The sequence below is a fragment of the Hyperoodon ampullatus genome, assembly GCF_949752795.1.
Source record: "Hyperoodon ampullatus genome assembly, chromosome: 7".
Taxonomy (NCBI): domain Eukaryota; kingdom Metazoa; phylum Chordata; class Mammalia; order Artiodactyla; family Ziphiidae; genus Hyperoodon; species Hyperoodon ampullatus.
Genome location: NC_136920.1, coordinates 16,011,276 through 16,027,387, shown reverse-complemented (window position 1 = coordinate 16,027,387; position 16,112 = coordinate 16,011,276). Strand labels below are relative to the sequence as shown.

Sequence of the window (16,112 nt, the reverse complement as noted above, 5' to 3'; positions counted from 1 at the left end):
TCTGCTCTCCGACTCTCTCGGTACCCCCTCTCCTGTCCCAAACTTGTCCCCTCACCTCTCCTGTCCTCAAACTTGTCCCCTGACCCGCCTCTGCCCCCAAGTCCGGCCTGGCGCAGTCCTGCCTTTGGTCCCCAGTGGAGCCCAGAGGGTTTCATCAGGGTCCCGTTAAGGCCTGGAGGTCCTAGACCCGAGCATCTTTTCCAGCTGCTTTCCCTCCCTCCCACCTCCATCAGCAGATGAGGAAACTGAGGCAAGGACATCACTGGCTCAAGGTCACAGCCAGCATGAGGGAGGGCAGACCACATTTAAACCTCATGCCTGAGTTTCCAGGTTGAACTTCCGTCTTGGTTGACTCACATCCAGATCCTGTGATCCGTCTGCTGGGTACACTCCTGCTGCCTGGTGCTCCTGGGCTCCCGCAACATAAGGAGGGTTCTCTGTGCCTCCTCCATGCCAGGCACGCTCACCTGATTAGCAAGCTCATCTCATTTTCACCACTGTGTGAGGGAGGCAATACTTATCTCCCTGCTACAGACGAGGAGACTGAGGCTCAGAGATGGGCTTTAGGGACTTGTCCGCAGTCAAGCAGCTGTAAATGCAGAGCACAAAGTCAAGGGCGGGTCTTCAAAGCCTGTGCTCTGCACATCTGTGAGGCAGCTCCTAACTGAAGAATCCTCTCTCTTATTCCCACCTCCTGTCTGTCTCCGTGCCCCAGGGATATTGGACTCATTTCCTAGGAAGAAGCCCTGATGGTCTTGACCTATCTCAGCTGCTTGGTTTTCCCACCTCCTCTCTGTCTCCGTGCCCCAGGGATATTGGACTCATTTCCTAGGAAGAAGCCCTGATGGTCTTGACCTATCTCAGCTGCTTGGTTTCCCCACCTGCACCTCCTAACATTGTCCCATCAAGCTAGACTGTGCTGGCCGCCATCCCTGGGGGTGTCCTCACTGGGGCGCATCCTGGCAGCAAAGCCTCTCCTGGCAGCCAGACACCCAGCTGGGCCAGGCCTACCGGTGCCTGAGGGGAACCCAGCCAGCGCCTCACCCTGTCATTAAGAAAAGTTTAGCCTCAGGCGGACAGGCTGACACACAGCCTGGAACTGGCTCCCAAGGAAAAAATGTGTGCTCCTCGGGAGTGGGATGTGGCGGAGCAGAGCCCTTTTGCTCTGTGCACCCATCGCTGGGATCCTCAGAGGCCCTGGGGGAGGCAAGCAGGAGGGCGGGTGCCATGGCCACTGGGAGTGGGGGGAGGGTTAAGATGCCACGTTTCCTAAGCAGGTGTGCGGCCAAGGGTGGCAGCTCACGTAAGTGAACTTTGTTTTTCAGCACGTGGCATGCCTGGATGTCCCTGCCCTGGTTGTGGCATGGCGGGACAGAGGCTCCTCTTCCTCGCTGCTCTTGCCCTGGAGCTCCTGGGAGGGGCTGGGGGTTCCCAGCAGGCCTTCCGGAGCCGGGGGGTGGCAGCAGCCTGTCGCCTGGACAATAAGGAAAGCGAGTCCTGGGGGGCCCTGCTGAGCGGAGAGAGGCTAGACACGTGGATCTGCTCCCTCCTGGGCTCACTCATGGTGGGGCTCAGCGGGGTCTTCCCATTACTCATCATTCCCTTGGAGATGGGGACCATGCTGCGCTCAGAAGGTGGGTGACCCTCCTCTGGCACCAAGGGGCAGCCGATGGCGCGGGAAACATGCTGCTGCTCTTCCTGGGAGAGCCGGGTCTCTGATCCCAAGTGGCAGTGTGTCTGTGGTGGAGGGTGGGGACCCAGCACAATTCCTCACCTTGGTCCAGTGAGCCAGGGTGCGCCGTGCTCAATTGTTCATTCGTTTGTGCATCTGTTTATTCTGAAAGATGAAAGTCAGCAAACATTCACTGTGAGGCAAGAAACAAGGCTGGAAATAGGATGCCGGGCTGCCTGGGTTCAAATCTTGGCTCTGCCACTTACCAGTTGGGTGGTATTGGGCAAGTTCCTTAACTTCTCTCTGCCTTAAGCTCCCAACCTTAAACATGAGGATAATAATAGTATCTACCTCACAGGTGTTATTGTGACGATTAAATGAACTAACGTCGGCAAAGCACTTAGGAGACGGCCCCGGTGCAGGGACGGGGCTCCATGTTTGCGAGCCAGTGCTGGGCGTCGTGCTGCCTCTCCCTTCAGTCCCTGCTCACAGTGCAAGAGGGCGCTCAGACCCAGAGCCCCTGGGGCGGCCTCACCCAAGGACACACGAGAGGCTGGTAGCTGGCCTGCCTCTGGAGAGGGGGGCTGGGAGATGGGTGCAGGCCTGGCAGAGGCTTTTCCTTGGCTGTGCATGTGTCCATAGGTGACATGCTATAATGAAAGATAAAGAAGATCAGATGGGGAGCTGCTAAAAATGCAGGTGCCTGTCACCCCCACCCAAGAGTATGACATAGTAGGTCTGGACCAGGCCCCGGGAGTCTTTGAAATGAGGGTCCCCCAGGGGCTCGATGGTTATGAACGCAACTGTGCCAGGCACTGGGCTGAGGGCTGGTGCCCTAGCTGTGAACAGGGCCCTCTTCTGCTGTCTTGCCTGTGTATCAGTTCAGCCCCTCTCATAGCATCCCTGAGAGGTCAACCTAGGGAGGACTTGGATTATTAGCTCTATTTTACAAATGGGGAAGCACAGGCACAGGGAAGTTCTTGGAGGAGCCCAAGGTCACACAGCCTGGAAGCAGCAGCTTCCCCCTGGGATCCCACCCCACCACCAAGCTGCCTCTTCCTTCTGGGCCTCAGTTTGTCTATCAAACCAAGGGTTTCGACATGGCCCCCTTAGGGCACTTCTAACTCTGGATATTGCACGTCTGCACAAGTCCTCAAATCTCTGCCACTTTTCTGAGAGTAACAGTGGCCGAGAAGAGAAAAATTCCCACTTAATAAGCACTTGCTATATGTATTGTTGTTTAATTCAGGGGTCCCCAACCCCCCGGGCCGCACAGCAGGAGGTGAGCGGTGGGCAAGCGAGCGAAGCTTCATCTGCCGCGCCCCGTCGCGCGCATTACCACCCCCGTCCGTGGAAAAATCGTTTTCCACTAAACCGGTCCCTGTTGCCAGAAAGGTTGGGGACCGCTGGTTTAATTCACACAAGATCCCTGTCAGATAGATACAGTTGTCCCCAGTTTACAGATGATGAAGTTGAGTCCCAGAAGTAATCTGCCCAAGGTTACCAGCTGGTGGGTTGGGGAGCTGGGACCTGTCAGCCTCCCAAGCCCAGTCTCTTAACCCTGAAGCAGTAGTGGCTCCACAGTCGGCCCGCAGGTCGTGGTGTATTCCTGCTGGGCACCAGCCCTTGCTGGGACTGAAGGGTTGGGGACCCAGGAAGGCCAGCAGCCCATGTCCAGCCTTCCGGAGACTTGCAGTCTGGTTGGGACCACACTAGGAGCCCAGTAAGCTGGGTGAGGCAGAGGTCAGGCCAGGGGCTCTGGTGCCCCAGCTCCCAGGTCTCACATCTCTGCCTTGTAGCTGGGGCCCGGCGCCTGAAGCAGCTGCTCAGCTTTGCCTTGGGGGGACTCCTGGGCAATGTGTTTCTACACCTGCTGCCCGAGGCGTGGGCCTACACGTACAGTGCCAGCCCTGGTGAGTGAGACCACAGGCCGGGGGCAGGAGGGTGGCAGGCGATAGGTGGGAACTGGTGCCCATGCCCAGGGATGGCCTAGACCCTGCCTGCTCTGTAGAATGACTGTGAGGGGGTTCTGGACGTCTGGCAGGGAACTTGTCCTGGTCCCAGTGCCCTGGTCCCTGTGGGAGTTCCTGGGGCCCAACTGCCCCACCAGCCAGTCCTGGCACCCTGCCCCTGTCACTGCCCTGGACTAGGTCCCATCCCAGGTAGCCCCGCTTCTGTGGCCCTGTCTTGGCCTGGTGTATCAGTGCTGCCCCCTGCAGGTGGTGAGGGGCAGAGCCTGCAGCAGCAACAGCAGCTGGGACTGTGGGTCATTGCTGGCTTCCTGATCTTCCTGGCGCTGGAGAAGATGTTCTTGGACAGCAAGGAGGAGACTAGCCAGGTGAGCCCCAAACCCCAGAGCCTACACAGGTCAGCCTCTGCTCTGTGGTGGTGCCAGGGCCTGGAGGCCCAAGTTCTGAGTCAAGCCCTGAAAAGAGTGTCTCTTGGCCCTTTCCTGGGAGCTCTGGGAGGCTGGGGCAGCTTGTTTGGAAGGATCTGGGCATCAGCTTCTGCCGTGGCTTGTTGTCATAGACTAAGAGTGAGAGCAGTGTGGGAGGCAGAGGGTCTGCTGGGTCCGGGGGCACCCGGCTGATTGAGCAGCAGAGTCCAGCCAGATAAAGGGGTGTTCCCTTTGTATCTGTTCTCCATCTTTCACTCCCTTTCTGTCCACCCTGGCCGAGTGGGGGGCGTCTAATGTCACGTCTCCCTCCTTCTCCTGGCCCTAGGCCCCCAGCAAAGACCCTGCAGCTGCGGCCGCGCTCAGTGGAGGCCACCATCTGGCCCAGCCAGCTGCAGGGCCCGGCCTGAGCGCCGTGGTCCGGAACATCAAAGTGAGTGGCCCGCCCAGGGCCCCCTCCTCCTGCAGCCGCCCCACCCCGAGTGGCCGGCCCAACTCAGCCCTGCCCACCCAGCTCAACCCAGCTTTCTCTCCCTTCGCCCAGGTCAGTGGCTATCTCAACCTGCTGGCCAACACCATAGACAACTTCACCCACGGGCTGGCTGTGGCTGCCAGCTTCCTCGTGAGCAAGAAGGTGAGTGGGGCTGGGGCAGTGGGACCCAGGCCGTCCGGTGGGAAGGGTGGTGCCTGCGTTAACCAGTGGGCTCCGCCTCCAGAATAGGTCCCAGGCGTCTCCTCCTTGCCCCGTCCATCACAGCACCCTCATCTACGCCTCCCTGCTGCTCTCCTGGACACAGCCTCCTGTCTCCACCACCGACTGGTCTGTTCTTGCTGCGGACACTCCTTGTTGGGACCACAGGCCTCTGCCAGGCTGCTGTGCTTGGCCCCTGCCTGCTTCTAGATGCTTCTCCCCCCCACCTCCTCCCTCTGCCCTCTGCGCTTTGGCCCCAGGGTCTGCCTACTCTTGAACTGGCCAACCTCTTTCCCCTCTGGTAGCCTCCAACTCACTGTTGCCTCTGCTTGGAATGTTCTTTCTTCCACTCTTTGAACTGCTGGCTCCTCATCCTTCAGGCTTCAGCTTAAAGTGCACTTTCTCAAAGAGGCCTTTGCTGACCCCTCATCTCAGTCAGGCCCATCATGTCCCACAGCACCCAGCCCATCCTTTCCCCACAGCACCTGTCATGGTGTGGAATCACGTGGTTCTTTGTCTGTTTACTCAGTCCTTGCCTCTCCACTCCAGGCTGTTAGCTTCTTGGGGGCAGGTTCCTTGTCTGTTTTATTCGCTACGATATTTCTAGCAGCCAGATGGTACCCAGCCAGGGCACCCAGAGCAGAGTAAATGTTTGTAGAATGAGCAGACAAGTGGGTGCCCTAGCCCTCGGCACAGACCCCACAGACTCCCTCCCCTCCCTGCAGATCGGGCTCCTGACCACCATGGCCATCCTCCTGCATGAGATCCCCCATGAGGTGAGTGCCAGAGGGTTCCCATGATCGGCCATGTGGGTGTGGAGCTGGGGGCAGGGATTCGGGGTGGGACTACCCAGCAATGGTGGGCTTGGGCGGCTGGACCACAGAGGCCTGGAGCTGCTCAGCCTATAGGCTGCAGCCACCGTTTCAGCTGTGCTCCAGCATCCTCGGGACGGGGGTCCCAGCCGAGGGGATGCGGGCTGGGGCACGGGGTGGTCCCAGCTATGGGGCGGGTGCAAGGGGCTCGGTGTGCGTGTCCATGCCTGCGATGCTCAGGGGATCTGGCCCCACTGGGGCCCAGAGTGATCGTCTGGACCTCCCCTCAGGTGGGCGACTTTGCCATCCTGCTCCGGGCCGGCTTTGACCGATGGAGCGCAGCCAAGCTGCAGCTCTCAACGGCCTTGGGGGGCCTGCTGGGTGCCTGCTTCGCCATCTGTACGCAGTCCCCCAAGGGAGTAGGTACGGGCGTGGTGGGTGGTGGCGGTCAGCAGAGGGGCCCCAGCCAAAGGTCACAGCTGCCCTGACCCTGGTGTCCAGGCCAGGTTCTGCCCCCGGTCCACCCTGCGGGAGGGAGTGTAGTACACATGGCTCCCCTGGACTCCCAGCCAGTCAGGGCTTCTCCTGCTGCAGAGGAGACTGTGGCCTGGATCCTGCCCTTCACCTCTGGCGGCTTTCTCTACATCGCCCTGGTGAACGTGCTGCCCGACCTCTTGGAGGAAGATGACCCATGGTGAGCTACCCACTGGCACTGCCATTCGCAGGGCCTCTGCCCCCCGCATCTCGGCCATCGCCACCCCCTGAGCCCCTGCCCCTCTCCCCACAGGCGCTCCCTGCAGCAAGTGCTTCTGCTCTGCACGGGCATTGTGGTGATGGTGCTGTTCTCGGTCTTCGTCGAGTAACTGTCCCTGACGCCCCACCCCCTGCACAGCAATAAGAGACTCAGATCCACTCTGTGACCGTGTGTGTGTGTGTGTGTGTGTGTGTGTGTGTGAGGCAGAGAGCGAGCGAGTCCTCCGACCTGACAAGAGGACGGAGTGTGTGTGTGGTGTGCACATGTGACCGTGTGCAGGACCGACACTGTGATCCCTCGTGTACTGGGCCCAGGGCCCGATGCCCACACCTGCCTCCAGCCACACTGTGGTCTTCTCTCCTTGCCACCCTGTCACCCTGCACCTCCTGGAGTCGGCAGTGAGGAACAGAACACTGGTCCCAAGCAGAGGCCTCTGCCCACCAGGATGCCAGGAGGAGTGAGAGCAGCCCAAGGAGCCCAGGGCTGCCGGGAGCCCCAAAGCTGTCTCCTGCTGGGGGCCTCTCTGCACATGCACCCAGCCCTGGGCAGCCAGGAACCGAGGCTGGGGCGCCTCCTCTCTGCTGTGTCCAGTGTCCTGGCCCGCCCTTCACCAGCTCCAAGGCCAAAGAAAGGAGAGGCAGGTGCTCGTGTAGCCCCCAGCGCCACTCAGCACTGACAGTCCTACCCTTCCCAGCATGGAGCCGGGAGATGCTTTCTAAGACCTTTTCCCCGTGGCTGCTTGCCCTGGCCCAGCTCCTGTTCCCCCAGGGAATGCTCCCTGGCAACGCCCGCGGCTCTGCCACCTCCAGCTGCCAAACAGCAGCCAACAGGGCAGCGAGCAGCCCCGGGCCAGAGGCTTCCCAGTCGGCTCAGGGATGCTCGTGCCAGCACAGGGTCCAGGCAGACACTCTGGGGGCAGGAAGAGAGTGAGCAGTGGCTGCCCCCCCACCCCCCCGCCCCCGGCTCGGGCCCCTTTTCCTGTCCCACTGTGGGTGGGGCTAGGCGGGGGTGGCGAGGGCTCCACATTGTCAGCACTCAGGAATGTGCTCTGGGGATGCTGAAGCCATAATCCCCAGCTATTTCCCTTGGCTGACGCCCAGGTACTCAGCTGGCCCACTCCACAACCAGGCTCCAGCCCTGCTGCTTGACCGTGGGCGTCTTGAGAAGTAGCCATCAAGAGGGTCTGAATGGTTTTACGGCAGTTTTGCTGTGGTTCCATTTTTATCTGTAAATACCTGTTCTATAGATGAGATGCAAATAAATATACACAAACTGGCTGCCTCTGTTCTGCATACCAGAGCCCATGGTCAAGCAGGGCTTTTCCGGCCACCCTGTGCTCCAGCCAGGTTGGCTGCTCTGCGGGCCCCAGCTCCTGCAGGCCGCCCAGCTGGTCTCCACTGTCATCCCCGCCTTCTGGGCCTTCTGCTTCGTCTCTGAGCTGTTACTTTTGGGGTGCTTCTCAGAACAGGGTATACATTTCATGTTTCCCTGGTTTATTTTGTTGTTAGCTTTTTATGCCAATAAAACAAGCCTGGCTCTAGGCCATTACAGCCCGCGTCACCCCCAAGGGTGGTGTCCTCATAGACCTACGAACCAAGGGCTTTTTCCTGGCCTGCCCCCTGAGTAATTTTAACCATGGAAGGGAGCTCCATCCACAAAGTCATCTCCAGGTTTGGCCTCCATGAAAGTTATTTTTCATTAAAAAGAAAGAAAGAAAAAATGAGATCTTTTTTCTAAACCATACCCTCACCGCCAGTGAATATGCTGAGAATGAAGACAGCCTCAGGCACGGGGGGAGCTGTTTCCCCAGTGCTGTTAGGAGAGCAGATGCGGGAAGTGGAGTCCCACTTCCTCTCCTAACTTCAGCAGGCTGTTGGCGGACAGCGCATCCGCGCCATGTCACGGAGGCTGATACGGGGGCTGTGAAGCCCAGATGGGCTGTATCCTCAGCTGGGAGTGCCTGACTCAGTGTTTTCAGCAAAAAGGGCTCTGCTTCAGCTGATTGTGACACACCCAGGACCTGGTGGGTCCAGGCCTGACAGAAGCGAGGAAGGAACCCAGGGCTGTCCTGGCAGTCCCCGCCTCCCGAGCAGGCCCTGGGGCTCCTCGTGTGTTGGATGACAGATGCACGTGCAGTCATGGCACTCAGCCCGCTGAAGGAGGCAGTGGCGCCCCATGTATAAATGAGGACCCCAAGGTCAGGGGTGAGGTTGGTGCTTGCAGCTTCACGCAGGTGGGCGCGGGGGGTCGGGGTGAGAGATGCGGGAGCCGGGGCAGCTAAGCCCAGGAGAGGGCCAGAACAAGGGCACTTCCGAGGCTGTGCTGGGGCTCCTCCGGGGGATGGGAAGTCAGTGGGATCACCAAGGAGAGCGCAATGGGGGTGCACCCTGACACTCAGGATGGCGGCTTGGAGGCGGTGGGACTAGAGAGAGGGGAACTCCAGACAGGCCGGCAGTCAGTAGCTCTCTGACTGTGGGCATGTCCCTTCAGGGGAGGTGATGGGAAAAGGAGGATAAAGGGCTTCTGCCAGGGGGCGAGAGCTGATGGAGAGTTCTAAAGGGCTCCTGCTTTGAAAGGCCATTCAGGGGGTGGTTAAAGCTGCTAAAACAGCACAACATAAACTGGGCTTTATTCTTAGTCCTGGGTTTGAAACCTAGCTATGCCGTCTAAGAGTTGTGCAATCCTGGCCCAGTTGCTCGAAATGCATCTATAAAGCGGGGCCACCCTATTGGTAGTTACTGTGATTAACTCAATAAAACCATGCACACGACCTGCATAGCACGTGGCTCAGGGTGAGGGCTCAGTGAACGGTGAACCACCAGGTCAGGTTCCAGGTCGGGGAGCTGGAAGGCTGGTAGACAGAAGAGGACCAGCAAGATGGTAAAGGAAGCTGATGGGATATGGGGCTGACAGCAGAACTGGGGGGTGGGAGAGAACACAGCGTGACCACGCTTAGGCCTAGAAGGGCTCTCAGAGTAGATCTTGCTCAACGTTCATTTTTCGGCCAGAGGAAACGGGCCAACAGCTAAAAGGAACGTGTAGAGAAACAGGAGGCTTGGGGGCCAGGAAACAAGGGAGCAAAGACCCAGAGCCGGGGCTTTATAAGGAAGCGAGGCCTAGGGCCAGAGCACCAAAATTCAAAAAAGAAGGGAAAAACTAGTTTGGCTTCCCTTCAGGCCCCTCATACTAGAGCTGCAGCACCACGGGCCTCAAAAGCTCAGAGAGGCAGGTCAGGGAGTGTGGAGAGAGAGGTCTGGAGGGACATGATGGGGGAGGCAGAAGACCCCCGGGAACAGCTGTGGCACGCGCCCACCCCTCCAAGGCCTCACCCCGACAAGGCATTTGAGGCCCTCGGCTGTCTCGGGTAGCAGCACCTGGGGAAGGGGCCTCCTGCATCTGCCCCCACTCCTCTACCCAGAGCCCAGGGAAGGCGAGCCAGACAGGTGGTGGCGGGAACCTGAAACCATCCTTTATTACGAATTTTAACCAGCAAGAGGCCAGAGAACAGGTGTGGCAGGCGACCCCTTAGGCGTAGTACTGCAGGTTGGCTTTCTTCTTGGCCTGTACCTCCAGGATGCCCTCCATGTAGTCCTCGTGGGTGAGCTCTGTGGCGCCCCTGCGCAGCGCGATCATGCCCTGCACCCAGGACAGACAGGCTCTAGGGTGCCTCCCCAGACCCCCAGCCCGGCTCCCAGAGGCCTCCACCTTCTCAGCCTCTTCCCCTTAGCAGCCTGTCCAGGGGAGGAGGCATGAAGCACCCAGCCGCTCGGCCCACTACTCACCGCCTCCACACACACGGCCTTGCACTGGGCCCCGTTGAAGTCGTCTGTACAGCGGGCCAGCTCCTCGTAGTTCACGTCAGGGCTGGGAGGTGGGGAGGTATCACAGGGCTCAGCCACTGACGGGAGTGGGCGGGGGAGCCCACGTCCTCCCACGTGCCTCCGTCAAGCAGCGAGGTCAACTCGCCGCCGTCACGGGCGACTCCCTTCCCCACTGTGCCTTGTTCTCTCCTCCACACAAGAGGGGGAGAGGAACGGAGGTAGGTCAAAGCAGATTAGACCAAGTTACTCCTAGTGTCTCCTGAGCGCTAGCATTCTGGAAGTCTGCACCTGAGACTCGGGAATTCAGCCTGAGGCAGGGGAACAGGAGGTTGTGGAGACAAAAGAGCCATCCCTCTGCCTCCCAAGCAGCACGGGCCCTGCATCAGCACAGCACTGCTGCTGCCAGTTACTCATCTCATGCGCCAAGTACTGCACTTGACATTGCCGCAACCCCGTGAGGTCGGAGCCCTTATCCCCAAGTCCCAGATGAGAAAACAGAGGCTTAGAGAGGTCACGCCACCTGCTGATGGTCACACAGATCTGAACCCAGGTCCACCTGGCCCCTGGCAGGATTGCCCTGGGCCATGCTGGGCTGCGTTCATCTGCTGGGGCAGGGGTGGCCAGGAAACAGGGCCTCCAGCCTGCACACCTTCTGACCATGGGGGAGGGCTGTGGGTGTGTGTGTGCAGGTGGGCCCTAAGGGGCACAGCACCTGCAGTCGGGGCCTGGGCCCCGGCACGACTCTGTCGGGCACCTGGGGAGAAATGGAGGCCAGCGTGTGGAACAGCGCTCGCTGTGAAAGGGACATGGAGAGGGGGAGAACCTAGGCCTGGGGAAGGTCAGTACAAAGAGGCCAGAGACAGCTCTGCTGCTGCCCCTTTAGGTCTCAGCGCCTTGCTTGTGTCTTTGCCCACCTGACATTCATCTTTCGGGAGTGGATCTGCATGATTCTGGCCCGGGCCTCCTCGTTGGGCATCGGGAACTCGATCTTGCGGTCCAGGCGGCCTGAGCGGAGCAGGGCAGGGTCCAGGATGTCCACCCTGTTAGTGGCTGCAATTACCTGAGCAACAGGAGAAGCGGAAACTTGAGTTGAGAAGGAAGCGTTCACAGACAGGCAACAGTCATAGCCACGACGGGCAAAGAGGTAGCTCAGGGTCCACATGAAACGGCAGGGAATATTCAAGACCGACCCCAATTCTAATTCTAGCTCCATCAGCTAGATGACAGAGAAGATCCCCTGAACTCTAAGCCCCACGTTCTTCACCTGTGAAGTGACAATACTCACCTTCACTTGGGTGTTCGGCTGGAACCCGTCCAGCTGGTTCAGAAGCTCCAGCATCGTCCTCTGCACCTCCCGGTCCCCGGCCTTCTCACTGTCAAAGCTGGGGCACACAGGAGGCACGACACACGAGTGAGGACACAGCTCAGGGAGAGCCCTCCTCTCCTCCACCACCAGAAGCCCAACCCAACCCATCCAGGGCAGGGCAAAGTCGCACTCAACCTGGGGCCCCCAGCCCAGGGACCAGCACAGAAATGGTGTCAGGGACTGGAGAAGCTCCTGGGATCAGGTGCTGGGTTTAAGATAAAACAGTGAGCAAAACCCACTGCCTGGCCTATGCCCCTGATGGACGTGTCATCATATCTGAGCTAAAACTTAGAAATACAGAGATCTGGCCCAGGCTTGGCACATAACAGGGAGCCCAGGCAAGCGTCTCTGAGGAAGTGTCCCCTCAGGCTGAGATCTGAAGGCTGAAAACACATCGGCTGGGCAACCAGCCAATGGAGAACAGGGGAAAAAGAAAAGCACATTCCAGAGAGGAAACAGCAGATGCAAAATCTCTCCCACCAGACTGGGCCTGCAAACTGAGGGGACACTGTGGAGGGAGTCCAGAGGGAAGGGGAAGGGGAAGGCAGGGACAGGATGAAGCTGGAGGGGAGCAGGGGCAGCCACACAGGGGCCTTGCAGGCCACGGCAAGCCCAGCATTTATCCCAAGAAGCAATGGGGAGGCCCAGGAAGGGAAAGCAGGATCTGTTTGCGTGAGGGACTGTGGGTGCAGCTGAGTGAAGTTTTGAAAGGAACATGCTGGCAGCTGTGAGGAGAAAGGATGGTCAGGGGAAAAGAAACGAAGCAGGGAGGCTACTTAGAAGAGAATTTAAGAAGTACAACCACAAGAACAGAGCTTCCACCATCCCAGGGGGAGTCGGGAACAGGGTGGGAGAGCTGGAATTGAGAACAATCCCCTTGGTGGCACTCAGCACCCCCTTACCGCTTGGTGCCGATGGCATCCAGCTCATCAATGAAGATGATGGATGGAGCTTTCTCCTTGGCCAGAGCAAAGGCATCCCGGACTAGCTTGGCACCATCCCCAATGAACATCTGCACCAGCTGGGGGCCAGCCAGCTTCAGGAAGGTGGCCTGGGGCGGGGGTGGGGTTGACATATCAGGCCAAAGGCACGATGAGAAGCCCCTTCGACCTCAGCCCACTGGCAGAGCTTTAGCTTCCTCATCCCTCCCGAAGCACTCACCTTGGTCTGTGCAGCACAGGCCCGGGCCAGCAGGGTCTTCCCCGTACCTGGGGGCCCGTACATTAGCACCCCCTTTGGAGGCTGGATCCCTAAGTTCTCAAACTTCTCCTTGTGGTTCATTGGCAGGACGATGGCCTCCACCAGCTGCCGGAAAGAAGTCCGGGGTGAGGACAGTGAAGCCCTGTGGGCTCCTACAGCCCAACCCTGAATAGCTTCAACCCCGATCTGTAACCCTCCTACTTCAGTACAGAGACACTGCCCTCTCCTTCCCCCACATCCAGAGGACACAGAATGCTCGCTCCCACCAAGGCTGGCTATGGACTCCCCAGGAACAGATGGATATGGCAGAAAAGACACGGGGCCAAGAAAAAGGAGCCTGAGTTCCAGTCCTGGCTCTGGCCCTAACCTTCTGTGATCCTGGGCAAGTCATTCAGTTGAGGAGATCTCAGTCTCCTCAACTGTTACATGGTCTCCTCCTTGCCTCCCTAGGATGCTATGAGGGTAAGAGGCAAACTGGGGGAAAGTGCTCTGGTCACTGAAGTAGAGAAATACAAAAGGCTGGTCAGGCTGCCATGCCTCCTTCACCTCCTGAATCTGCTTATCCAGGCCCCCGATGTCACTGTATTGCTCTGTGGGCCTCTCGTCCACCTCCATGGCCTTCACCCGCGAGTCGTACTCTGTGGGCAGGGTCTCCAGGATCAGATAGGAGTCTTTGTTCACACCCTGGGGACACAGCACAAAGACTTCAGATTTGTCTCAGCTCAAGGCCTACCTGAGTGGCTGGGTGACAGGTGTCTACAGAATGAAAGGAAAGATATGAGAGTGGGCAACACAAGAATCAAAGAGCAGCAGACATGCTCTCAGACTCTGCAGGCTGCTCTGCAGACATTCAGGACCAACAATGACCTGGGCCTGGGGCAGGGGCTCAGCTAATCAGTGGGAGAAACCTCGCTGGAAAAGCCCTGCCTGGGCTCAGGGACACCACTCACCACCAAGTCTCCTGGCTTCAGCTTTTCAGCATCCACCAACCCAATCACAGGCAGGAAGTATGTCTGTAGGAGAGATTCCAGGTGCAGCCTCAATTACTGCCTTAGTAAGGCTCCCTGTCCCACATCCACCCCTCACCCTCCTCAGTTCTCCTATGGCTGGGCCAGCCTCACCTGTCGTGTAGAGGTTTTGATCACTGCACACTTGCCCTTCCTCTGGGAATCCAGGTCAATATTGGCACCATCTTCCTCTTGATCGTTGGGATCAACATCTAGAAGCTGGGAAAGGAAAAAGCTCAGATCAAGCCCAGCTCAGTTCCTTGAACTCTCCAGAGCCCAGTGCTTCTGAGGCTGAGAAAATCTCAACACTGGCAGGGCTGGCCATCCCTACCTCAGTCCTCAGACTAGCCCTGAGCCCAGCAAAGGTGTGGTTAATAAACCAGATTAGTAAGATCTCTGCTCAGGTGTTGCTTCTCTGCAGAGCTCATCTACCCCCAGGAAAAAATAACCAGTAGAAAAGGAAACATGCGAGCCTTCCAAGGCTTTTTCAGGCCCTATATATCTCCCTGGAAATGCACACTGGAGAGGAAACCCTAGGAGGTTTAGCTCTTACATGCAATTTAGGCCTCAAAACACCCATCCACTCTTTCCCCAGTGGGCCCATCGCAGGCTGTCCCAAGCCCCACTGACCCCTCTCTTCCCCTCCACATACACACACACCTCGATGACGTTGGAGACCAGGTACGGCAGAGTCTTGTTCACTTTGATTTTCTCACTGTTCTCTTTGATTTTGTCCTTCATGGCTTGGAGTTCGTGGGTGACTCGCAACACTTCGCTCTTCATGATCTGGGATGAGGGTGATTGGAGGCAAATATTCAGCTATAGCTCAGCTTATCCTAGGGCCTTGTAATTGGTGAGCCTTATCCAGGCTGCCTGGGGGACCCTCCTGCCCTCCTTCACTCAGCTCTAAGGCTCTCTGAATGCTCAGCGCCTGTGTCCACAACCAGCAGAGGTCAGAAGAGGAGGCCAGTGTGGAAACCTCCTGGTGAAGTATTAGTTGTACTAAAGGGAAAAGAGCAAGACTTTGAGTCACGCAAACACAGATTTTAGGTTCTGCCTTTTGTTACAGGCTGCGTACTTCACCACAGTAAAACAAACAAACAAAAACTCTCTGAGCCTCAGTTTCCTCATCTGTAAAATGGGGATTTCCTAAAAGGATTCTTGAGAGGAATACTTAAAGACCTTGCTGGGAAAGGCAGTCTGATGATTCCTTCTCTCAGGCCTGGTTTCCCATCACCCTGTCCCTCCTCTGGTCCCGTTTAAAGCTTAGTTTTCTTTTTTCCTGGTCCGAGAAGGAAACCGCGGTCCCCACGCCTCGCCTAGGGAGGCCGAGAACGACGTGAGCGAGGCAGGTGGATCACCAGGGCCTGCTGTGTAAGGGCTTCACTGCCTGACATAGGGGCTGTGCGCCCACCTTAATTTCACTGTCCAGCAGCCGTGTGCGCTGGATGATCTCTTCTGTGGACATCTTGAGTACCTCCTCCCCGATTCCATCTTGCTGTGAAAAACAAAATTTTCTTTCTTAAAGTCAGGTTAGTTAACTCAGGACTGTGAGTAAGCCCACTCACAGCCTCAGTTAGCCCACTCCCCGCCCATAAAACCAGAATGGAGGAGTCGGGACGCCTGCCCACATCCCAAGCGGTCCCAACCCCGGGACCGGGCTAGACCTTGAATCCCCCCCCAGCCACCGCCTCCGCTTCCGCCACGTGCGTCTCTCCACTGGCCCCGGCTCCAGGGCCCCCAGCTCTCCCGGCGCGCACCTCAGCCTCATCCCACACGGTCGCCATCTTCTCCTGCCGAGTCACTGGACTCTCGAGTTTCGGCAGCAGATTCACCCCCTGCAGGAGAAGGCCGAAGATCAGACTGGGCATTAGCCGGGGAGAAAGGTTAATATTATCTCTACTCACGCCTGCTCTTGATTAGTGCCAGACTCCTTCTCCAAGTCCGACTCTTGACGGAATTAGCTTGGGCCAGTTGCCACAGCGAAACTGCTTCTCCGACTTAAAAGATGAAGCCGAGGCCACAGGACCCGCCCCCACGGCTCCTGAAACGTTCCCGCCCCCGTCCTGTTGATGCCGGCGCGAGAGGCGAATTCGCTATTGGCTGGCACGAGCAGCGGGGCGGGGCCTGGGTAACAAATGGAAAGGGGAGGGAGAAAAGACGAGAGCACCCCGCAGGGCCCTTGGGAAATGTAGTCCTAATCTGGCGGGTAACTGAAAGGGTGCTTTTGAAGGGGGTTTTCAACCTCAAAATCTGGCCCAGTTAGGAATTAGGGGATTCCCTAAAGTGGATGGGCCTCGTCCAATCAGTTGAAGGCCTGAATAGAAGAAAAACCTGACCATCCCCCTAGATAGAGGGACCTCCTCCTGCCTGATGGCCTTGAGCTGGGACATG

At 58.1% G+C, this 16,112-nt stretch overlaps 2 protein-coding genes across 4 annotated transcripts; one reads left to right on the top strand and one right to left on the bottom strand.

Moving 5' to 3' along the window:
• Positions 1 to 1,333: 1,333 nt before the first annotated feature.
• On the top strand, positions 1,334 to 7,601 carry SLC39A13 (solute carrier family 39 member 13; the record flags this gene model as incomplete). Of its 3 annotated transcripts, none has more annotated exons than XM_079708350.1 (9): positions 1,334 to 1,634; positions 3,472 to 3,573; positions 3,835 to 4,010; positions 4,396 to 4,500; positions 4,612 to 4,701; positions 5,484 to 5,534; positions 5,861 to 5,993; positions 6,165 to 6,264; positions 6,358 to 7,601. In XM_079708350.1, 9 exons carry the CDS (start codon positions 1,334 to 1,336, stop codon positions 6,431 to 6,433), a joined length of 1,134 nt encoding a protein of 377 aa, XP_079564476.1. In that variant the 3' UTR covers positions 6,434 to 7,601. The 3 variants fall into 3 exon arrangements, with proteins under 3 accessions (XP_079564476.1, XP_079564478.1, XP_079564477.1); XM_079708352.1 differs by having other exon boundaries at positions 3,472 to 3,585; positions 3,892 to 4,010; XM_079708351.1 differs by having other exon boundaries at positions 3,472 to 3,585; positions 3,892 to 4,010; positions 6,144 to 6,264.
• Positions 7,602 to 9,771: 2,170 nt separating this feature from the next.
• On the bottom strand, positions 9,772 to 15,206 carry PSMC3 (proteasome 26S subunit, ATPase 3). Its single transcript, XM_079707506.1, has 11 exons — positions 15,133 to 15,206; positions 14,379 to 14,504; positions 13,833 to 13,937; positions 13,662 to 13,724; positions 13,258 to 13,395; positions 12,673 to 12,816; positions 12,414 to 12,562; positions 11,431 to 11,527; positions 11,060 to 11,205; positions 10,107 to 10,188; positions 9,772 to 9,960 (listed from the first exon to the last, which is right to left on the bottom strand). The coding sequence occupies exons 1-11, from the start codon at positions 15,184 to 15,186 to the stop codon at positions 9,850 to 9,852; spliced, it is 1,215 nt and encodes a 404-aa protein (XP_079563632.1). The 5' UTR covers positions 15,187 to 15,206; the 3' UTR covers positions 9,772 to 9,849.
• Positions 15,207 to 16,112: the final 906 nt, after the last annotated feature.

Excerpts from the sequence above, each read along its gene's own strand:
- PSMC3 (XM_079707506.1), bottom strand. The coding sequence starts at position 15,186 with ATGTCCACAGAAGAGATCATCCAGCGCACACGGCTGCTGGACAGTGAA. Across the intron at positions 14,505-15,132 it reads TGCTGGACAGTGAAATTAAG|ATCATGAAGAGCGAAGTGTT; the intron begins GTGGGCGCACAG and ends CCCTCATCCCAG. Across the intron at positions 12,817-13,257 it reads TGGATAAGCAGATTCAGGAG|CTGGTGGAGGCCATCGTCCT; the intron begins GTGAAGGAGGCA and ends TCTTTCCGGCAG.